Source organism: Pelophylax lessonae (assembly GCF_965119305.1).
Source record: "Pelophylax lessonae genome assembly, contig: HAP1_SCAFFOLD_633, whole genome shotgun sequence".
Lineage (NCBI taxonomy): Eukaryota > Metazoa > Chordata > Amphibia > Anura > Ranidae > Pelophylax > Pelophylax lessonae.
In genome coordinates, this window is record NW_028119712.1 from 39538 (window position 1) to 64570 (window position 25033).

A 25033-nucleotide genomic window follows, 5' to 3' on the forward strand; every position below is an offset into this window, starting at 1 on the left:
ATGCTGGGCTTTCTTATTAATCACTAGATCATGGAGGACAATGCTGGACTTTCTTATTAATCTCTGGATCATGGAGGACAATGCTGGGCTTTCTTATTAATCACTAGATCACGGAGGACAATGCTGGGCTTTCTTATTAATCACTAGATCATGGGGGACAATGCTGGGCTTTCTTATTAATCACTAGATCATGGGGGACAATGCTGGGCTTTCTTATTAATCACTAGATCATGGAGGACAATGCTGGGCTTTCTTATTAATCACTAGATCATGGAGGACAATGCTGGACTTTCTTATTAATCACTAGATCATGGGGGACAATGCTGGACATTCTTATTACTCACTAGATCATGGAGGACAATGCTGGGCTTTCTTATTAATCACTAGATCATGGGGGACAATGCTGGACTTTCTTATTAATCACTAGATCATGGAGGACAATGCTGGACTTTCTTATTAATCACTAGATCAAGGAGGACAATGCTGGACTTTCTTATTAATCTCTGGATCATGGAGGACAATGCTGGGCTTTCTTAATAATCACTAGATCACGGAGGACAATGCTGGGCTTTCTTATTAATCACTAGATCATGGGGGACAATGCTGGGCTTTCTTATTAATCACTAGATCATGGGGGACAATGCTGGACTTTCTTATTAATCACTAGATCATGGGGGACAATGCTGGGCTTTCTTATTAATCACTAGATCATGGAGGACAATGCTGGGCTTTCTTATTAATCACTAGATCATGGAGGACAATGCTGGACTTTCTTATTAATCACTAGATCATGGGGGACAATGCTGGACTTTCTTATTAATCACTAGATCATGGGGGACAATGCTGGACATTCTTATTACTCACTAGATCATGGAGGACAATGCTGGGCTTTCTTATTAATCACTAGATCATGGGGGACAATGTTGGACTTTCTTATTAATCACTAGATCATGGGGGACAATGCTGGACATTCTTATTACTCACTAGATCATGGGGGACAATGCTGGACTTTCTTATTAATCTCTAGATCATGGAGGACAATGCTGGACTTTCTTATTAATCTCTAGATCATGGGGGACAATGCTGGACTTTCTTATTAATCTCTAGATCATGGAGGACAATGCTGGACTTTCCTATTAATCTCTAGATCATGGAGGACAATGCTGGACTTTCTTATTAATCTCTAGATCATGGGGGACAATGCTGGACTTTCCTATTAATCTCTAGATCATGGAGGACAATGCTGGACTTTCTTATTAATCTCTAGATCATGGGGGACAATGCTGGACTTTCTTATTAATCTCTAGATCATGGAGGACAATGCTGGACTTTCCTATTAATCACTAGATCACGGAGGACAATGCTGGGCTTTCTTATTAATCTCTAGATCATAGAGGACGATGCTGGGCTTTCTTATTAATCTCTAGATCATAGAGGACAATGCTGGGCTTTCCTATTAATCACTAGATCATGGGGGACAATGCTGGGCTTTCTTATTAATCACTAGATCATGGGGGACAATGCTGGGCTTTCTTATTAATCACTAGATCATGGGGGACAATGCTGGGCTTTCCTATTACTCACTAGATCATGGGGGACAATGCTGGACTTTCTTATTACTCACTAGATCACGGAGGACAATGCTGGGCTTTCTTATTAATCTCTAGATCATAGAGGACAATGCTGGGCTTTCTTATTAATCTCTAGATCATGGGGGACAATGCTGGGCTTTCTTATTAATCACTAGATCATGGAGGACAATGCTGGGCTTTCTTATTACTCACTAGATCATGGAGGACAATGCTGGACTTTCTTATTAATCACTAGATCATGGGGGACAATGCTGGGCTTTCTTATTAATCACTAGATCATGGGGGACAATGCTGGGCTTTCTTATTAATCACTAGATCATGGGGGACAATGCTGGGCTTTCTTATTAATCTCTAGATCATGGAGGACAATGCTGGACTTTCTTATTAATCACTAGATCATGTGGGACAATGCTGGACTTTCTTATTAATCACTAGATCATGGAGGACAATGCTGGACTTTCTTATTAATCACTAGATCATGGGGGACAATGCTGGGCTTTCTTATTAATCACTAGATCATGGGGGACAATGCTGGGCTTTCTTATTAATCACTAGATCATGGGGGACAATGCTGGGCTTTCTTATTAATCTCTAGATCATGGAGGACAATGCTGGGCTTTCTTATTAATCACTAGATCATGTGGGACAATGCTGGACTTTCTTATTAATCACTAGATCATGGGGGACAATGCTGGGCTTTCTTATTAATCACTAGATCATGGGGGACAATGCTGGGCTTTCTTATTAATCACTAGATCATGTGGGACAATGCTGGACTTTCTTATTAATCACTAGATCATGGAGGACAATGCTGGACTTTCTTATTAATCACTAGATCATGGGGGACAATGCTGGGCTTTCTTATTAATCACTAGATCATGGGGGACAATGCTGGGCTTTCTTATTAATCACTAGATCATGGGGGACAATGCTGGGCTTTCTTATTAATCTCTAGATCATGGAGGACAATGCTGGGCTTTCTTATTAATCACTAGATCATGTGGGACAATGCTGGACTTTCTTATTAATCACTAGATCATGGGGGGACAATGCTGGACATTCTTATTACTCACTAGATCATGGGGGACAATGCTGGGCTTTCTTATTACTCACTAGATCATGGGGGACAATGCTGGGCTTTCTTATTAATCACTAGATCATGGGGGACAATGCTGGGCTTTCTTATTACTCACTAGATCATGGGGGACAATGCTGGGCTTTCTTATTAATCACTAGATCATGGGGGGACAATGCTGGACATTCTTATTACTCACTAGATTATGGGGGACAATGCTGGGCTTTCTTATTAATCACTAGATCATGGAGGACAATGCTGGGCTTTCTTATTAATCACTAGATCATGGAGGACAATGCTGGGCTTTCCTATTAATCACTAGATCATGGAGGACAATGCTGGACTTTCTTATTAATCACTAGATCATGGAGGACAATGCTGGACTTTCTTATTAATCACTAGATCATGTGGGACAATGCTGGACTTTCTTATTACTCACTGAATCATGGGTTGTCTCTTTAGCCTTTTTAGTGGATGTTTGTTGCATACATTTCCCTGGTGGTGTTGTCTGAACATTCTCCGGCGGAGAGCCACCATTTGTGGGGATAAAAGTAGATCTTTATCTTTCGTTTTCGAAGTTACGGAAATGTTTTTCATTGGAGTTTTATTACTCATTGAGGTCCTCTGTGGTCATTGGGACAGGAAGTGGGGGGAAATCTCTCCAATGGAAGCACAGCCAGCAATAACTTCTTAGCACTTAACCCTTTCCTTACTCTGCCCAAAAAAACGAAGCCAAACTTTTACATCAACGATAACTAAAATACATTTTAAAGCCCAAATGAAAAGAGAGATGAAATTAGACCACTCCCATTCAGTCTCACCTCCTCTTTCCTGTTACAGCAGCTAAATATGATGGTCCTACCAGAGTTAGTCAGTGCCAGACCCGCCCCCTTCCCTTCTCTGAGTGAGGACACTTGTGATGAGGGATGTGGCTGCTACTCAGCTCTGCCAGCACAGAGCACTGGAGAGGGAGAGCAGGAAGAAGCATTTCCAATGAGCAAAAAATGTATTTTAAGGAATTTCCTTGCAGAAATCATTATTACCAGGCGGGTGGAAAAGGACTTTAAAAGATATAGAAAGGTGTGAGACGTAAACGGATCTAGAAGTTCTACCAAATTACAGTGTCTCACAAAAGTAAGTACACCCCTCCCATTCTATCTTTTCATGTGACAACACTGAAGAAATGACACTTTGCTACAATGTAAAGTAGTGAGTGTACAGCTTGTATAACAGTGTAAATTTACTGTCCCCTCAAAATAACTCAACACAGCCATTAATGTCTAAACCGCTGGCAACAAAAGTCAGTACACCCCTAACTGACAATGTCCAAATTGGGCCCAAAGTGTGAATATTTTGTGTGGCCGCCATTATTTTCCAGCACTGCCTTAACCCTCTTGGGCATGGAGTTCACCAGAGCTTCACAGGTTGTTACTGGAGTCCTCTTCCCCTCCTCCATGATGACATCACAGAGCTGGTGGATGTTAGAGATCTTGCGCTCCTCCACCTTCTGTTTGAGGATCCCCACAGATGCTCAATAGGGTTTAGATCTGGAGACATGCTTGGCCAGTCCATCACCTTTACCCTCAGCTTCTTTAGCAAGGCAGTGGTGGTCTTGGAGGTGTTTGGGGTCGTTATGTTGGAATACTGCCCTGCCCCCCAGTCTCTGAAGGGAGGGATCATGCTCTGCTTCAGTATGTCACAGTACATGTTGGCATTCATGGTTCCCTCAATGATCTGTAGCTCCCCAGTGCTGGCAGCACTCATGCAGCCCCAGACCATGACACCCCCACCACCATGCTTGACTGTAGGAAGACACACTTGTCTTTGTACTCCTCACCTGGTTGCCCCCACACACGCCTGACACCATCTGACACCAAATAAGTTTATCTTGGTCTCATCAGAGCACAGGAGATGGTTCCAGTAATCCATGTCCTTAGTCTGCTTGTCTTCAGCAAACTGTTTGCAGGCTTTCTTGTGCATCATCTTTAGAAGAGGCTTCCTTCTGGGATGACAGCCATGCAGACCAATTTGATGCAGTGTGTGGCGTATGGTCTGAGCACTGACAGGCTGACCCCTCCCCCACCCCTTCAACCTCTGCAGCAATGCTGGCAGCACTCATACGTCTATTTTCCAAAGACAACCTCAGGATATGACGCTGAGCACAGCACTCAACTTCTTTGGTGGACCATGGTGAGGCCTGTTCTGAGTGGAACCTGTCCTGTATGGTCTTGGCCACCGTGCTGCAGCTCAGTTTCAGGGTCTTGGCAATCTTATAGCCTAGGCCAGTGATGGTGAACCTTGGTACCCCAGATGTTGTGACTATATTTCACATGATACTCCTGTACTCTGCAGTGTGGTTTACCATCATGGGAAATGGAGTTCCAAAACATCTGGGGTGCCAAAAGGTCGCCATCACTGGCCTCGGCCATCTTTATGTAGAGCAACAATTCTTTTTTCAGATCCTCAGAGAGTTCTTTGCCATGAGGTGCCATGCTGAACTTCCAGTGACCAGTATGAGAGAGTGAGAGCGATAACACCAAATTGAACACACCTCCCCCATTCACACCTGAGACCTTGTAACACTAACGAGTCACATGACACAGGGGAGGGAAAATGGCTAATTGGGCCCAATTTGGACATTTTCACTTAGGGTGTACTGACTTTTGTTGCCAGCGGTTTAGACATTAATGGCTGTGTGTTGAGTTGTTTTGAGGGGACAGTAAATTTACACTGTTATACAAGCTGTACACTCACTACTTTACATTGTAGCAAAGTCTCATTTCTTCAGTGTTGTCACATGAAAAGATAGAATAAAATGGGAGGGTGTACTTACTTTTGTGAGATACTGTACTTACAACAGATAAATGATAAACCAATGCCCGAGGTTCCTCAAAGCACTCAGTCCTTTTCCAGAATATCATCAGCCTGGCTGGACACACAAAGGCTTATAGGTTTTTGTTATACTATTATATAGGAGGCCAAGAAAACATGGCATGCTGTGGTAACACGTACGGAAACACATGTACTTACTTAAGTGGGAAATAGCAGATGAGGTCAAGCAATGCGGGGTCCTCTTGGACAAATGGATGTCAGATACAGCAGCGTAAGGAGGAGGTAGTGAGACAATGTGTGAGGAGAGGTGCGGAGCAAGGGAGGACGGATGGAAAGGTTGGATGGAGGTCAGGGTTCCGGTAGGGGTGGCGATGACGGGCATTTGAGCTAGAGGCACCGTTTCTAAGCAGGATAGAAAGGAACGCTCAGCGGTTCTAAGGTGGGGTCTTGGGGCGCTCACTGGATTCGGAGGGGCTTGTGGCTCTTCTTCTCGGTCATCTAGGTCTAGTTGAGGTAGGTAGGGTTTTTGGACTGTTTTGTCGGAGCCTCCCTTCATCCTGACATTCTGGGGATCAGGAGTCAGAGGAAGCGTTGTCGGAATCGGAGACACACTTTTGTTGAATCCCGGTGACACCAGTGAGACAGCGGGGGAGGAAGAGCGGGAGGAATAGGTCACAGATGGAGATCTGACAGTCTGATGAGAGGTCAATGGGGAATGGGTGCCGGAAACAGGGGGCGGGGACAAGGAGATCTGTTTGACGCTTCGTGACAGAGTCCCATTGCTTGGCCGTACTGGAGAAAAAGCGGAACCTTGGAAAGGCTCGATTCCGGGCGGGAATTCGGAGGAGTCACCACTGGGGGGCATTGGAACGGGTTTATAAGTAGCTCCGGGAGCAGCGGGAGAAGCCGTAGAGATGACTTTGGCATATGAGGGTGGCGGGAAGACACCAGAGGCAGAAGCAGCTCCATAGTTACTATAGTCAGGAGGAGGAGACTGGGAAGGAGAGGAGGACACATTTATCTGAAGGGTGGAAACTAAAAAGAAGAAAGAAAAAAAATGGGAAAAAAAAAACAAAATGAAGAAATAAGACGAGTGGGAACTGCAAGATGGAAACAGAAAATCAAAGATGGCGGCATGCACAATGGTCGTTAGTACAAACTGGGTGCAAAGTCCCCTTCCCCCTAAAACCATCACACAGGATCAAAGAATTCTGAACAATCGACTTTCCACTGGCAGAGATCACAAGAGGAATCCTCATTACATTTACCTTACAGTGAATGAACTCCTCCTATTCGCTTAGTTTCATGCTCCGGATCTCATTCAAAGTGTTCTGTTGGTAAAGTGAAAGAAATGCCTGCTGATCCTGCCAGAAATCCCGTGAGCTGCCAAGTTTCTGAGAACTTTGCACTGTTTTAGTCTTACCCAATTCACCTCTGAACTATAGAACACCCTGTAGCCCTGCCCTAGGGTGACAAAGCTCCATTAATACAGTCCAGTGGTCGTTGTCACCCTAGGACAGAAAGCGGGTTACTGGCAGGATCACCAGGTGAGAATAATGGAGAAAACCTGAAAAGGTCGACTAATTCAGCCACTACATCGAAGGACTGGAGAAAACTCTAGATTTGTTCCTGTGTTTAGATAAACTTTAAAGGAATTTTTTTACTTTGAAACACTTGCCGTTAGATCATATTTTATATACAGACTCGTATATTCCCCCTAAAGGTGCCTACTGACATCAGCATATTAGGGGCCATAGACAGCCCAATCCCATCCTCAATTTGATGGCACGCGGTAACATCAGGGGACAATACTGAGCACGGATATGAGAGCAGCGGAATTCCACGCATGAGTCTTCCAGCTTGGTGGAAGATTTTCATGCATTGAATCAGATTTTTCTCTCCAAGAAGGACCCAAGGATGTATTGACAGGGCTTCGTCTATCAGGGGGACAGCACAAGAAACTGCAGCAAGCCCCAACATAACAGAGGATGGACAGAGGTCTCCCCAACACTACAGAGGATGGACAGAGGTCTCCCCAACATAACAGAGGATGGACAGAGGTCTCCCCAACATAAAAGAGATCGGACATAGGTCTCCCCAACACGACAGAGATCGGACATAGGTCTTCCCAACACGACAGAGATCGGACATAGGTCTCCCCAACATGACAGAGATCGGACATAGGTCTCCCCAACACGACAGAGATCGGACATAGGTCTTCCCAACACGACAGAGATCGGACATAGGTCTCCCCAACATGACAGAGATCGGACATAGGTCTCCCCAACACTACAGAGATCGGACATAGGTCTTCCCAACACGACAGAGATCGGACATAGGTCTCCCCAACATGACAGAGATCGGACATAGGTCTCCCCAACACGACAGAGATCGGACATAGGTCTCCCCAACATGACAGAGATCGGACATAGGTCTCCCCAACATGACAGAGATCGGACATAGGTCTCCCCAACACGACAGAGATCGGACATAGGTCTCCCCAACACTACAGAGATCGGAAAAAGGTCTCCCCAACATGACAGAGATCGGACATAGGTCTCCCCAACAATACAGAGATCGGACATAGGTCTCCCCAACACGACAGAGTTCGTACATAGGTCTCCCCAACACAACAGATAGGACATAGGTCACCCCAACATAACAGAGGATGGACAGAGGTCTCCCCAACATAACAGAGATCGGACATAGGTCTCCCCAACACGACAGAGATCGGACATAGGTCTCCCCAACACTACAGAGATCGGACATAGGTCTCCCCAACACGACAGAGATCGGACATAGGTCTCCCCAACACGACAGAGATCGGACATAGGTCTCCCCAACACGACAGAGATCGGACATAGGTCTCCCCAACATGACAGAGATCGGACATAGGTCTCCCCAACACGACAGAGATCGGACATAGGTCTCCCCAACACAACAGAGATCGGACATAGGTCTCCCCAACATGACAGAGATCGGACATAGGTCTCCCCAACAATACAGAGATCGGACATAGGTCTCCCCAACACGACAGAGATCGGACATAGGTCTTCCAAACACGACAGAGATCGGACATAGGTCTCCCCAACACGACAGAGATCGGACATAGGTCTCCCCAACATGAGAGATCGGACATAGGTCTCCCCAACACGACAGAGATAGGACATAGGTCTCCCCAACATGACAGAGATCGGACATAGGTCTCCCCAACACGACAGAGATCGGACATAGGTCTCCCCAACACGACAGAGATCGGACATAGGTCTCCCCAACACTACAGAGATCGGACATAGGTCTCCACAACACGACAGAGATCGGACATAGGTCTCCACAACACGACAGAGATCGGACATAGGTCTCCACAACATAACATAGGATGGACAGAGGTCTCCCCAACACTACAGAGATCGGACATAGGTCTCCCCAACATAACATAGGATGGACAGAGGTCTCCCCAACACTACAGAGATCGGACATAGCTCTCCTCAACACGACAGAGGATGGATAGAGGTCTCTCTAACACTACAATGGATGGACAGAGGTCTCCCCAAGAGGACACACAAAGAGTCTCTCCGACACTACAGAGGAAGGACAGAGGTCTCCCCAACACTACAGAGGACAGACAGATGGTCTTTATGACACTACAGAGGATGGACAGAAGTCTCTTCAACACTACAGAAGATGGACAGAGGTCTCCCAACACTACAGAGGATGGACAGAAGTCTCTTCAACACTACAGAAGATGGACAGAGGTCTCCCAACATAACAGAGGATGGACAGAGGTCTCCCCAACATAACAGAGATCGGACATAGGTCTCCCCAACACGACAGAGATCGGACATAGGTCTCCCCAACACGACAGAGATCGGACATAGGTCTTCCCAACACGACAGAGATCGGACATAGGTCTCCCCAACATGACAGAGATCGGACATAGGTCTCCCCAACACGACAGAGATCGGACATAGGTCTCCACAACATGACAGAGATCGGACATAGGTCTCCCCAACAATACAGAGATCGGACATAGGTCTCCCCAACACGACAGAGTTCGTACATAGGTCTCCCCAACACAACAGATAGGACATAGGTCTCCCCAACATAACAGAGGATGGACAGAGGTCTCCCCAACATAACAGAGATCGGACATAGGTCTCCCCAACACGACAGAGATCGGACATAGGTCTCCCCAACACTACAGAGATCGGACATAGGTCTCCCCAACACGACAGAGTTCGTACATAGGTCTCCCCAACACAACAGATAGGACATAGGTCTCCCCAACATAACAGAGGATGGACAGAGGTCTCCCCAACATAACAGAGATCGGACATAGGTCTCCCCAACACGACAGAGATCGGACATAGGTCTCCCCAACACTACAGAGATCGGACATAGGTCTTCCCAACACGACAGAGATCGGACATAGGTCTCCCCAACATGACAGAGATCGGACATAGGCCTCCCCAACACGACAGAGATCGGACATAGGTCTCCCCAACATGACAGAGATCGGACATAGGTCTCCCCAACAATACAGAGATCGGACATAGGTCTCCCCAACACGACAGAGATAGGACATAGGTCTCCCCAACACGACAGAGATAGGACATAGGTCTCTCCAACGCGACAGAGATCGGACATAGGTCTCCCCAACACAACAGAGATAGGACATAGGTCTCCCCAACACGACAGAGATAGGACATAGGTCTCCCCAACACGACAGAGATCGGACATAGGTCTCCCCAACACGACAGAGATCGGACATAGGTCTCCCCAACACGACAGAGATCGGACATAGGTCTCCCCAACATGACAGAGATCGGACATAGGTCTCCCCAACACAACAGAGATCGGACATAGGTCTCCCCAACATAACATAGGATGGACAGAGGTCTCCCCAACACTACAGAGATCGGACCTAGGTCTCCCCAACACGACAGAGATCGGACATAGGTCTCCCCAACACTACAGAGATCGGACATAGGTCTCCACAACACGACAGAGATCGGACATAGGTCTCCCCAACACTACAGAGATCGGACATAGGTCTCCCCAACACTACAGAGATCGGACATAGGTCTCCCCAACATAACATAGGATGGACAGAGGTCTCCCCAACACTACAGAGATCGGACATAGCTCTCCCCAACACGACAGAGGATGGATAGAGGTCTCTCTAACACTACAATGGATGGACAGAGGTCTCCCCAAGAGGACACACAAAGAGTCTCTCCGACACTACAGAGGAAGGACAGAGGTCTCCCCAACACTACAGAGGACAGACAGATGGTCTTTATGACACTACAGAGGATGGACAGAAGTCTCTTCAACACTACAGAAGATGGACAGAGGTCTCCCAACACTACAGAGGATGGACAGAAGTCTCTTCAACACTACAGAAGATGGACAGAGGTCTCCCAACACTACAGAGGATGGACAGAGGTCTCTCCAACACTACAGAGGATGGACAGAAGTCTCCCAACACTACAGAGGATGGACAGAAGTCTCTCCAACACTACAGAGGATGGACAGAGGTCTCCCAACACTACTGAGGATGGACAGAGGTCTCTCCAACACTACTGAGGATGGACAGAAGTCTCTCCAACACTACAGAAGATGGACAGAGGTCTCACTGACACTACAAAGGACGGACAGAGGTCTTTCCAACACCACAGAAAACACACAAAGGGTCTCTTTGACACTACAGAGGGCAGGCTTAGGTCTCTCCAAAAGTACAGAGACTAGACATTGGTCTCCCTTACACTACAGAGGATGGACAGAGAACTCCTCAACACTACAGAGGATGGACAGAGGTCTCACTGACACTACAGAGGATGGACAGAGGTCTCACTGACACTACAGAGGATGGACAGAGGTCTCCCCAACACTACTGAGGATGGACAGAGGTCTCTCCAACACTACAGAGGATGGACAGAGGTCTCACTGACACTACAGAGGATGGACAGAGGTCTCACTGACACTACAGAGGATGGACAGAGGTCTCCCCAACACTACAAAGGACGGACAGAGGTCTCTTCCTACATCAGGGAGAAACCTGCCAATCTATGGCTATCTGTAGCCAGTAACCCTGCTGAGACAAAACCAATAACATGATAGGCCACATGTTCTATGGGATTCTGTACGACTGGACAGGCTGATAAACAGGCAAAGCACAGTCACTGTGCAGAATCACCTGCATGGGTAAGAGGCTCCTCTAATTCATGGATTTTACACCCTATAGAGAACATTAAACATCAATCAGTCAGATTATTCGCCTTAAAGTGACGGTATCATTCTATCCATTCTGGTGTTGGAGCAGCAAATCCTTCCATCCAGACTACGTTTATTTCAGCAGGACAATGCTAAACCCCCATACTGCATCTGTGACACCAACATGGCTTCCTAATAGAAGAGTCCTGGGGCCTCACTGGTCAACCTGAAGTCCAGACCTTTCACCAACTGAAAATACAAAAATAGAACTAAGAAGACTCAGTACTGCTAATATCAGGCAAGAATGGGGCAACATTCCTGTCCCAAAACTCCACCAACCGGTCTCCTCAGTTTCCCGACCTTTACAGAGTGTTATAGAAGATGGGAGGTTACACCGTGCTACACATGACCCCGCCCCAACTTCTCTACACCGTGCTAAACATAGCCCCGCCCCAACTTCTCTACACCATGCTAACCATGGCCCCGCCCCAACTTCTCTACACTGTGCTAAACATGACCTCACCCCAACTTCTCTACACCGTGCTAAACATAGCCCCGCCCCAACTTCTCTACACCGTGCTAAACATAGCCCCGCCCCAACTTCTCTACACCGTGCTAATGTAAGATTCCGGTACCTCCGGTACCCTTAATCACCACTTTTCTCTGTAATGCGTCCCACCTTTCTCTTCAGGTGGTACGCATATAACTTTAAGAACGATGATGTCACTGCTGAGCGCCGCAGAGCGGCTATTTCAACCGCCGGCGGCCTCACTCACACTGTTTGTTCAACCTGCCTTGTTATCCACATGCTTTCAAGCCTGTCTCCCGATCGGAACCTCCAGCTATTCCCTTTACCTGGAGCAGACCGGAACCTCGCTACTGATCCCTGTAACTCGCTACCGGACCATTCCTCATCTACTGGACTTCTCTAAACTACTAACATTACAAGTGATAAGTACCCCGCAGGGGAACCCTCTATAACCTTATTGCACTATCTACCTATGCACATTAAGGACTGTTACTACCTATCCATACTATCCTATCATCTGCACTGTTACATAGATTGCTAGCTCTTGAGCCTACTACCATCTATCATCTGCACTGCTGCATAGATTGCTAGCTCTCCTGTCTACTACTATCTATCCTTGCACTGGGTTACTCTATCCTGTATTTGTCATCTGCTGTCCTCACCACCTGTTAGCATACTCGATACTAACCTATCTGCATTCCTAAATACCATCTTGAACTCTCCTATACAAACCTATCAAGTGCTTACCATCCTTGTCACTGTTCACACCTGTCCTTCAGCACATCACCTTCATACTATCATATACATACTATCACTCCAGGAACATCTCATTGAGTGTGTATATATCTGTATGTTGAAGCTGACAGGCCCACGGTGATGAGTCCTGGAGAGTTGGATCTGGTATTCAACACATCTCTACATGACTACTGAGTGGAGGTTTTGCAGCTGTAAATCCAGCCTATACTAAAAACGCAGGAGCGTTACAGATTGAACGAACCATAAAAATGGATTCAGCAGAATTACCCACTTAAGTGACACAATTAACACAACAAGTAACTGCATTAATACTTGCTCTGACTGACGTACAAGAAAAGAATCAGACTCTGACACAGCAGGTAACCCAGCTCTCACGGCTTACTGCTATTCAGCCTCCTGAACCTAAAATAAACCCCCCTCTAGTGTTTACAGGTGATCAGAAAAAATTTAGTGAATTCAAAAACGCATGTCAATTGCTTTTTTTGTTAAAACCTCGTACATACTCTACTGATCAGATTAAAGTCTGTACCGTTATTTCATACTTGACGGGTGATCCACGGGCCTGGGCAGACTCTCTCTTTGAGAATAATGATCAGATTCTCAACTCCTATTCCTTATTTCTAGCGGAACTCGCTAGCTTATATGAAGACCCCAATAGGCAGAGTACTGCTGATATTCAGTTGAGGGCCTTGAAACAAGGAAGGAGACCTGTAGAAGACTTTGTATCTGAATTCAAAAGATGGACCCTTGATTCAGGGTGGAATGACACATCTCTGCGAACTCAATTCAGACTCGGGTTATCGGAAGCTGTTAAAGACGAGCTCGCCCGAGCGGATTTACCTGGCACCTTGGAGGCCTTGATACAACTTAGTATCAACATCGACAGACGACTGCGAGAAAGAAGGGCTGAAAAGGTGGGAATACCATTGTCTAGTCCTTCTCGGATTTCGGCCGTTGACCCTACTCCCATGGATGTAGGAACTATACGCCCACCTTTAACGACTACTGAACGAGCTAGAAGAACATCCAGAAATCTCTGCGTGTACTGCGCATCCTCGGATCATTTGATAAGCGTCTGTCCCCTTGTCCGCAAAAAAGAGGGTGAGTGTTCACATGTCTTGCTGGGAGGATTAACGACTTCCTTTTCTAACCCCTATCTTTTTGTTCATTTAATATTACAGTGGGACCAAACTAGGATCACCACCAAGGCTATGGTCGACACTAGATCTTGTGGAAACTATATTGCTACACGCTTTGTTACCTTCAATAAAATACCTATTATTTCAAAATCTAAACCTGTTTCTGTTAGTTTCATTAATGGTATTCCACTGTCTTCTGGTCCAATCACCAACCAGACACAGGCACTCCTTGCCACTACCAACGAATCACATGTGGAGACCATCACCTTTGATATACTATCCTCACCCCATTTTCCTATTATTTTGGGACTTCCCTGGTTACACACACACCAACCAATCATAGATTGGAAAAAACGGACTTTGGTTTTCCCTTCTCACTATTGTGAGAATACGTGTAACCTCCCATCTTATGGGAAGATTCTGTCTGTGGTGTCAGATGAAATTGCACCACTATGCTATCAGGATCTGTCCAAAGTGTTCCTTGAGAAAAATGCTCAAGTGTTGCCTCCCCATAGGGATTACGATTGCACTATCGATCTACTCCCTAACAGCAAATTGCCTTTCGGTCATGTTTATCCCCTTTCACAGGATGAACTTTCTCATCTCAAGGAATACTTGGATGAGAATTTGACAAAGGGGTTCATTAGACCCTCTACTTCTTCCACTGCTGCAGGACTTTTCTCTGTCCGCAATAAGGATTCCAGTCTCAGGCCTATTATTGATTATAGGCAATTAAACACGATTACGATAAAGGATCGCTATCCTTTGCTGCTCATCCCTGAACTCATTGAACAAGTGCGTGGGGCTACTTATTTCACCAAATTAGACCTGAAAGGGGCATACAACCTAATCCGAATCCGTGACGGGGATGAGTGGAAAACAGCATTCAGAACCAGATACGGACTATTCGAATACCTTGTGATGCCATTCGGGCTATGTAATGCTCCCGCAGCTTTCCAAAGATTCATAAACGACATGTTTAGAGACTTACTTGATGTCTGTGTTGTAGTATACCTAGACGATATACTTATCTATTCTCGATCGATGCCTGAACACATAAAACATGTAAGACTTGTGTTGTCCAGACTGCTCTCACATAGACTATATGTGAAATTAAAAAAATGTCTATTTCATAAAGAAGAAATATTATTTCTAGGATACTTCATATCCAAAACTGGAATTAAGATGGATAGGAGTAAGATATCCTGTATTCTGGACTGGCCTATACCAACAACTCGTAAGGCCCTACAGCGATTCCTTGGATTCTCGAACTTCTATAGGAAGTTCATCAAGAACTTTTCTGCCATTGTGAGACCTCTCACACAACTGACAAGTATAAAGAAACCATTCAAATGGTCAGAAGAAGCAAATCAAGCCTTCTGCTTGTTAAAATCAAGCTTTACTTCTGCTCCCATACTACGCCATCCAGACCCATCCCTCCAATATATTCTGGAGGTAGATGCGTCAAATATGGCAGTAGGAGCAGTTCTCTCCCAACGACCAACAAACACTTCATCACTCCACCCAGTTGCTTTCTTTTCAAAATCACTAAGCAGCCCAGAGGTGAATTACCCAGTGGGTGAAAAGGAGTTGCTTGCCATAAAACTGGCACTGGAGAATTGGCGACATCTGCTCGAAGGTACCCAGTTACCAATACTCATATATACAGATCATAAAAACCTTCAATACCTCCAGACTAACAAGACTCTTTCCCACCGGCAGGTACGATGGTCATTATTCTTTTTAAGATTTAATTTCCTAGTGACCTACACGCCTGCAGACAAGAATAAAAAAGCGGATGCGCTATCACGATTAACCGAAGATAACTGCGCCGAAATCCCTTCTATTCCTATAATACCCTATGAACGTATTATTGGGGTTGTCCGTTCCTTGAAGGAAGAGATTTTGCACAGTATAGGATTGGATTCACCTCCACCACAACTAAGTACTGATGCAGAAGGCTTCCTCTATTACAATGACAAACTTTACATACCCCCTACTATGCGCACCAAGATCTTGGAGTTATCGCATGATGTGCCCATGGCAGGACATATGGGTATAACGAAAACCTTTAATTTGCTCACCAGGCAGTTTTGGTGGCCTGATATGAAGACGTCTGTACAAAAATTTGTTTCTTCATGTGACATCTGTGCAAGGTCCAAAATTGACACTACAAAACCATCTGGACTACTTTGTAGTCTACCAATACCCCAGGTTCCATGGGAAGTTGTGTCCTTAGATTTCATAGTAGAACTACCACCTTCTAAGGGATTTAATACCATTCTAGTGTCAGTGGACCACTTGACAAAGATGGCACATTTCATTGCTATCCGTAGACTACCTTCATCTAAACAAACAGCGGAACTACTGATGAAACATGTGTTCAAGTTGCATGGAATTCCAAAAACTCTTTTGTCCGACCGTGGTTCACAATTCATCTCTAAATTTTGGCAAGCACTTTGTCAAATTTTACGCATTGAGCGAAAGCTCACTTCTCCCTACCATCCTCAGACCAACGGACAGACTGAAAGAGTCAACCAGTGCATTGAGCAATATCTACGCTGCTACACATCATACCTGCAGGATGATTGGGTGGATCTCCTTCCTCTAGCAGAATTTGCTTACAACAACGCAACCCACAGTACCATGAAGCAAAGTCCGTTCTACTTGAACTATGGGTTCCATCCCACTCTTCTTCCACCACGCATCCTGCCATCGAGTAACCCAGTAGCCTCGGATTACCTTACCCATATAAAAGACTCTTTGGGCTTACTCAATACCACTATATCACACGCTCACAGTCAACAAAAAAAGTACTACGACCTTCGTAGAAGACCTTCTCCTCAGTATGCTATTGGGGACCTTGTTTGGCTATCGACAAAGAACTTAAGATTAAAAATCCCTAGCAAGAAGCTTGGACCTTTATTTTTGGGACCCTTCCCAATTAAAAAACTTATCGGAAAAGCTGCAGTACAGCTCACCCTACCAGCAGATCTCAAGATCCATCCCATCTTCCATGTGTCGCTACTGAAGCCCCATGTTCCTAACCAAGGAATAAGTCCTACCATCTTGCCTCCACCTCCAATACAAGTTGAAGGCGGAGAAGAGTATGAGATCAAGGAAATTTTGGATTCTCGCACCCATAGAGGAAGACTCCAGTATCTCATAAGATGGAAGAACTATGGGCCCCAAGACGACACCTGGCTAGATACCTCTGATATTCATGCACCTAGACTTATGCGGAACTTTCACTCGAAACACCCAGAGAAACCTGTCCTATAGGCCTTCCGGAGCCGGCCTTAAGGGGGGGGGGTCCTGTAAGATTCTGGTACCTCCGGTACCCTTAATCACCACTTTTCTCTGTAATGCGTCCCACCTTTCTCTTCAGGTGGTACGCATATACCTTTAAGAACGATGATGTCACTGCTGAGCGCCGCAGAGCGGCTATTTCAACCGCCGGCGGTCTCACTCACATTGGTCGTTCAACCTGCCTTGATATCCACATGCTTTCAAGCCTGTCTCCCGATCGGAACCTCCAGCTATTCCCTTTACCTGGAGCAGACCGGAACCTCGCTACTGATCCCTGTAACTCGCTACCGGACCATTCCTCATCTACTGGACTTCTCTAAACTACTAACATTACAAGTGATAAGTACCCCGCAGGGGAACCCTCCATAACCTTATTGCACTATCTACCTATGCACATTAAGGACTGTTACTACCTATCCATACTATCCTATCATCTGCACTGTTACATAGATTGCTAGCTCTTGAGCCTACTACCATCTATCATCTGCACTGCTGCATAGATTGCTAGCTCTCCTGTCTACTACTATCTTTCCTTGCACTGGGTTAGTCTATCCTGTATTTGTCATCTGCTGTCCTCACCACCTGTTAGCATACTCGATACTAACCTATCTGCATTCCTAAATACCATCTTGAACTCTCCTATACAAACCTATCAAGTGATTACCATCCTTGTCACTGTTCACACCTGTCCTTCAGCACATCACCTTCATACTATCATATACATCCTATCACTCCAGGAACATCTCATTGAGTGTGTATATATCTGTATGTTGAAGCTGACAGGCCCACGGTGATGAGTCCTGGAGAGTTGGATCTGGTATTCAACACATCTCTACATGACTACTGAGTGGAGGTTTTGCAGCTGCAAATCCAGCCTATACTAAAAACGCAGGAGCGTTACAGCTAAACATAGCCCCGCCCCAACTTCTCTAGACCGTGTTAAACATAGCCCTGCCCCAACTTCACTAGAGGGGTCCCCAGCAGGAGGAAGGGGGTCCAGATTCCTCTATATAGATCTTTATATCACTAGAGGGGTCCCCAGCAGGAGGAAGGAGGTCCTGATTCCTCTATATAGATCTTTGGTTGGACCTCATTAAGAATTCTGTGTCCGGTTCTGGAGATCTCACTCACATACAGATAGAAGGAGTCCAGAGACAGGGAAAGGTCTGGAGGAGAGAGTGGAGGATCGTACAGTCAGGAGGAGAGAAGGGAAAGTAAGGACACCGGTCAGTGAAACCTCCAAATCCTTGAAGGGAATGAAGAAAGTTCGGGAGGGGAGGACGAAGCTAAAAGACGGGGCGAGGACCTGGAACCGGAGAAGGAAAGTTTGAATTGTAGGAAGTAATCTGTGATATAGAATATTTCTGTCCTCGGGTTTCTGGACCCTTTAATATAGGATATTTCTGTCCTCGGGTTTCTGGACCCTTTAATATAGGATATTTCTGTCCTCGGGTTTCTGGACCCTTTAATATAGAAGTTCTTCTGCCGATGAGCGGCACCAACACAAAACTTCTATAGATGAGAAAGCCGACCTCTGAGCCAATCCTTTCCCTAATGTCCCCTCAGTCTGGTCAGAAATTGTTGGTGACATTATCTCTGATTGGACAGGTGCAGACAGATGGGTGGGGCTTAGAGGGTGATAATAGGTGGGGGGTGGGGTGATAGCTGACATGTTCTCTTCCACAGGTGACCTCTGACCCTTGACTCTCAAGCTGAAGAGTTCATCTCGGAGTAAAGCTCAATCATTGGCCAGTGTTCATCTTCTGTGGTTCAGCCTGAATATTCAGATTGACTGCTGGAAGGAGGACAATATCATTCATGACCGCCCTGTGCAGACGGATTGGAAGTTCAGTCGCCCCCCCCACGCCCCGCCCCCTTTGCGGGGATACTTTGAGTGGTCGCAGTGGGGTATTTTGGTTTTGTGCTGCTCTAGGCAAGACTAAATTTGGGTGCCCCCTCCTATGTAAATTTGCCCCACTCCTTCCTTTTTAATGGATGTGACTCCCTCCAAAATTGAAGGACTACAAGTTCCAGCATGTACCCCTGAGATCTCACGAGAGGGGGGGTGAGAGGGGGATGGGTGAGGGAGGGAGTGAGAGGGGGGATGAGAGAGAGAGAGGGGAATGAGAGAGAGGGGGGATGAAAGAGAGTGAGAAAAAGAGGGGGGATGAGGGAGAGTGAGAGGGGGGATGAGAGAGAGAGAGAGAGAGAGGGGGGGTGAGAAAGAGGGGGGATGAGAGAGAGAGAGAGGGGGTGAGAGAGAGAGAGGGGGTGGTGAGTGAGAGGGGAGAGGGTGAGTGAGAGAGGGGGGTGAGTGAGAGAGAGGGGAGGGGGTGAGTGAGAGAGGGGGGGGTGAGTGAGAGAGAGAAGAAGGATGAGAGAGAGAGAGAGAGAGAGAGAGGGGGGTGAGGGAGAGGGGAATGAGAGAGAGAGTGGGGATGAGAGAGAGCGAGGGGGGGTGAGAGAGAGAGAGAGAGAGAGAGAGAGAGAGAGAGAGGGGGTGAGAGGGGGGGGGGATGAGAAAGAGGGGGGGTGAGAGAGAAAGAGAGAGGGGGTGAAAGAGAGCGAGGGGGGGTGAGAGAGAGAGAGAGAGAGAGAGAGGGAGAGGGGGGATGAGGGAGAGTGAGAGAGAGGGGGTGAGAGGGGGGGTGAGAAAGAGGGGGGGTGAGAGAGAAAGAGAGAGGGGGTGAGAGAGAGAGAGAGAGAGAGAGAGGGTGAGTGAGAGAGAGGGGAGGGGGTGAGAGAGAGAGGGGTTGAGAGTGAGAGAGTGAGAGAGAAAAGAGGGGGTGAGAGAGAGAGGGGGTGAGTGAGCGAGAGAGAGGGAAGTGAGAGAGAGAGGGGGGGGTGAGAGAGGTGGCTCTAGCAACCAGTGGCCAATAGAGTCTCAGGTGGAAGGGGGGGGGGGTGGCTTTTTTGCTGCCCCCCTGCAAAGTGCTGCCCTAGGCCTGGGCCTTGTCAGCCTAGGCCAAAATGCAGCACTGAGTAGTCGTAGGATCAGGAAACACGAAAACAAAGCAGCTTCAGTTCAGCATTCTGTTAAAGGAACACCCCATTGTACACATCCCATTGCACACACCCCATTGCACACACACCCCATTGCACACACACCCCATTGCACACACCCCATTGCACACACACCCCATTGCACACACACCCCATTGCACACACACCCCATTGCACACACCCCATTGCGGGTCACCACTTGCCTGTGGTTGAAGTCCTCCTTTCCAGGGTCTCTTGGCGCTGTTGCTGCTCCATCATCTGCCTGCACAATGACAGAACAACCCATTATATCATATGAAAGGATCACCACAGCAAAAAACAATTCTAGATTGTAAGCTCCTGGGGGCAGGGACTGATAGGAATGTAAAACGCTATATAAAAGTACCTGAAATATATAAATAATCTGTTAAAGGAAACCAAACCCAAGAACAGAGAGGTCATATATTGTAGAATATCGCTCCTTAGATCTGATGGCTGATTTGTTTTCTTGAACATTTTAGGAAGTACAGAATAATTATCAGTTGATCCTGCCAGAAATGTCGTATCCTTGTCACTTTCTGTAAGCAGAACACGTTTATCTTTGTTCTGTATAAAACTAGCCCCCCCCCCCCCCCCCTGTAATAGTGATGAACAAAGGCAAGCCTGGGTGACATCCATGGCTCCATCCATAGAGATGGTGGAGGAGTCAGCATAGCCAATCAGGGGCGGGAATAAAGGAAATGGAAGCCCCTCATCTAAGGCTTGGAAGGCTGCAATATTGGGAGGTTCTAGTGCAGGTCCCTTTAAATTGTAGTGTTGCAGTAATCCCTTATCACCACTAGGTGGCCCCATCTGTCAGTCAGGAATCATTGCATGCGTTGTTAGTGACAATATCTCTTCCAGTAAGAAGGATTCAGAGACCAGAGATGGGGAATTATTTGCTGTAGTGAAGTAAATTAGACGATCGTCTCTCTGGAATCGATTGATCGATTTGTAATACGCATTCTTTCTCCTCCCTGTATGAATCCTACAGTCTAATAATCACCTTATATCCAGAGCTGTCCCTCCATGAGAGAACCCCGGAGATGAAGGTCAATGTATGGAGAGCTCAGGGTGGACCTCCATGTGGACTTCTACATAATCCAGGCAATTCCATCAGTGAGATTCCAGGATTCACCTTCACCACATGGCCCAAGGACTGCGCTCACCACATGGCCCAATGACTGCGCTCACCACATGGCCCAAGGACTGCGGTCACCACATGGCCCAATGACTGCGGTCACCACATGGCCCAATGACTGCGGTCACCACATGGCCCAATGACTGCGCTCACCACATGGCCCAATGATGACTGCGCTCACCACATGGCCCAAGGACTGCGCTCACCACATGGCCCAATGACTGCGCTCACCACATGGCCCAATGACTGCGCTCACCACATGGCCCAATGACTGCGCTCACCACATGGCCCAATGACTGCGCTCACCACATGGCCCAATGACTGCGGTCACCACATGGCCCAAGGACTGCGGTCACCACATGGCCCAAGGACTGCGGTCACCACATGGCCCAATGACTGCGGTCACCACATGGCCCAATGACTGCGGTCACCACATGGCCCAAGGACTGCGCTCACCACATGGCCCAAGGACTGCGCTCACCACATGGCCCAAGGACTGCGCTCACCACATGGCCCAATGACGGCGCTCACCACATGGCCCAAGGACTGCGCTCACCACATGGCCCAAGGACTGCGCTCACCACATGGCCCAAGGACTGCGCTCACCACATGGCCCAAGGACTGCGCTCACCACATGGCCCAAGGACTGCGCTCACCACATGACCCAATGACTGCGCTCACCACATGACCCAATGACTGCGCTCACCACATGGCCCAATGACTGCGCTCACCACATGACCCAATGACTGCGCTCACCACATGACCCAATGACTGCGCTCACCACATGACCCAATGACTGCGCTCACCACATGACCCAATGACTGCGCTCACCACATGACCCAATGACTGCGCTCACCACATGGCCCAATGACTGCGCTCACCACATGACCCAATGACTGCGCTCACCACATGGCCCAAGGACTGCGCTCACCACATGGCCCAATGACTGCGCTCACCACATGGCCCAATGACTGCGCTCACCACATGGCCCAAGGACTGCGCTCACCACATGGCCCAAGGACTGCGCTCACCACATGGCCCAAGGACTGCGCTCACCACATGGCCCAATGACGGCGCTCACCACATGGCCCAAGGACTGCGCTCACCACATGGCCCAATGACTGCGGTCACCACATGGCCCAAGGACTGCGCTCACCACATGGCCCAAGGACTGCGCTCACCACATGGCCCAAGGACTGCGCTCACCACATGGCCCAAGGACTGCGCTCACCACATGGCCCAAGGACTGCGCTCACCACATGGCCCAAGGACTGCGCTCACCACATGGCCCAAGGACTGCGCTCACCACATGGCCCAATGACGGCGCTCACCACATGGCCCAAGGACTGCGCTCACTACATGGCCCAATGACTGCGCTCACTACATGGCCCAATGACTGCGGTCACCACATGGCCCAAGGACTGCGCTCACCACATGGCCCAAGGACTGCGCTCACCACATGACCCAATGACTGCGCTCACCACATGACCCAATGACTGCGCTCACCACATGGCCCAATGACTGCGCTCACCACATGACCCAATGACTGCGCTCACCACATGACCCAATGACTGCGCTCACCACATGACCCAATGACTGCGCTCACCACATGGCCCAATGACTGCGCTCACCACATGGCCCAATGACTGCGCTCACCACATGACCCAATGACTGCGCTCACCACATGACCCAATGACTGCGCTCACCACATGGCCCAAGGACTGCGCTCACCACATGACCCAATGACTGCGCTCACCACATGGCCCAATGACTGCGCTCACCACATGGCCCAATGACTGCGCTCACCACATGGCCCAAGGACTGCGCTCACCACATGGCCCAAGGACTGCGCTCACCACATGACCCAATGACTGCGCTCACCACATGGCCCAATGACGGCGCTCACCACATGGCCCAAGGACTGCGCTCACCACATGGCCCAAGGACTGCGGTCACCACATGGCCCAATGACTGCGCTCACCACATGGCCCAAGGACTGCGCTCACCACATGGCCCAAGGACTGCGGTCACCACATGGCCCAATGACTGCGGTCACCACATGGCCCAATGACTGCGCTCACCACATGGCCCAATGACTGCGCTCACCACATGGCCCAATGACTGCGGTCACCTGACCATCACACCCAATCCAAAACCATGGACATTACTATCCACTTCCCCTCTTTTCTGAGGTGACTTTCCAGAAAATGTTGAAGAGTATCTGTGGCCATTTGTGAGGTCAGGTACTGATGTTGGATGAGAAGATCAGGGTCATGTTTCAATTCATCCTAAAAGTTATCAGTAGGGATGAGGTCTGGTGATCAGTAGGGATGAGGTCAGGTGATCAGTAGAGAGGAGGTCAGGTGATCAGTAGAGAGGAGGTCAGGTGATCAGTAGAGAGGAGGTCAGGTGATCAGTAGGGATGAGGTCAGGTGATCAGTAGGGATGAGGTCAGGTGATCAGTAGGGATGAGGTCAGGTGATCAGTAGGGGTGAGGTCAGGTGATCAGTAGGGATGAGGTCAGGTGATCAGTAGGGGTGAGGTCAGGTGATCAGTAGGGATGAGGTCAGGTGATCAGTAGGGATGAGGTCAGGGCTCTGTACAGGACACTGGAGTTTCTCCATATAACCTGGGCACACCGTGTCTTTATGGAGTTGGCTTTATACACCGGGGGGGGGGGGGGGGGGGGAGTCATGATGGAACAGAAAAAGGTCTTCACCAAACTGTTAGCACAAGGTTGGAGGAGCAGAATTGTCTCCAATGTCTTTGTATGATGGAGGATCACCGGGATCCTTCACTGGAGACCCCTGAACCCCATGGTTTGGAGGGGGGTCTATGGGCGTCTTATACAATAAATGGAGATCTCAGCCTCCGAGGATCACCGACCACTAAGGAGAAGCTTGGATTCCCATCTTAGTCCAAACCCATGTGAGCTCCACCAGGAATCTGCCCCAGTACGGGGCCAAACATCAGGGGCTGAGGCTTTCCGGCCCCCCAGTTCTATCAATACAAGGGGGGTGTCTGTACAGCTGGGGGTTGGGGACTGCCTGGGACCAGTATGACCTATGGCCCTGTACTGGGACCAGTATGACCTATGGCCCTGTACTGGGACCAGTATGACCTATGGCCCTGTACTGGGACCAGTATGACCTATGGCCCTGTACTGGGACCAGTATGACCTATGGCCCTGTACTGGGACCAGTATGACCTATGGCCCTGTACTGGGACAGATTCTGGTGGAGCTCACATGGGTTTGGACTAAGATAGGAACGCATCCAAGCTTCTTCCTACCACCGGAGACTCGGCCATTGTGAGGACTCCTGGAAAAAGTACATATGAAAAAGACCCTCTAAAATACAATGGGGGGAGGGGTGTCTGCGGTGGGTGGGGGAGGGGTCCGAAATTTAAAATCAAAGCAAAGTC

The 25033-nt window shown here is 48.0% G+C and overlaps 1 protein-coding gene across 1 annotated transcript in view; it reads right to left on the reverse strand.

The window, feature by feature from the left end:
- The window catches only part of LOC309544023 (ena/VASP-like protein), a gene marked incomplete at both ends in the record, with an annotated part of 61762 nt that overhangs the window by 34388 nt on the left and 2341 nt on the right, over nucleotides 1-25033 (reverse strand). The window contains 2 exons of the mRNA XM_082276418.1: nucleotides 5698-6534; nucleotides 20655-20713. Of these exons, the coding sequence (XP_082132544.1) occupies nucleotides 5698-6534; nucleotides 20655-20713 (896 nt within the window). The remainder of the gene's footprint in view (nucleotides 1-5697; nucleotides 6535-20654; nucleotides 20714-25033) is intronic.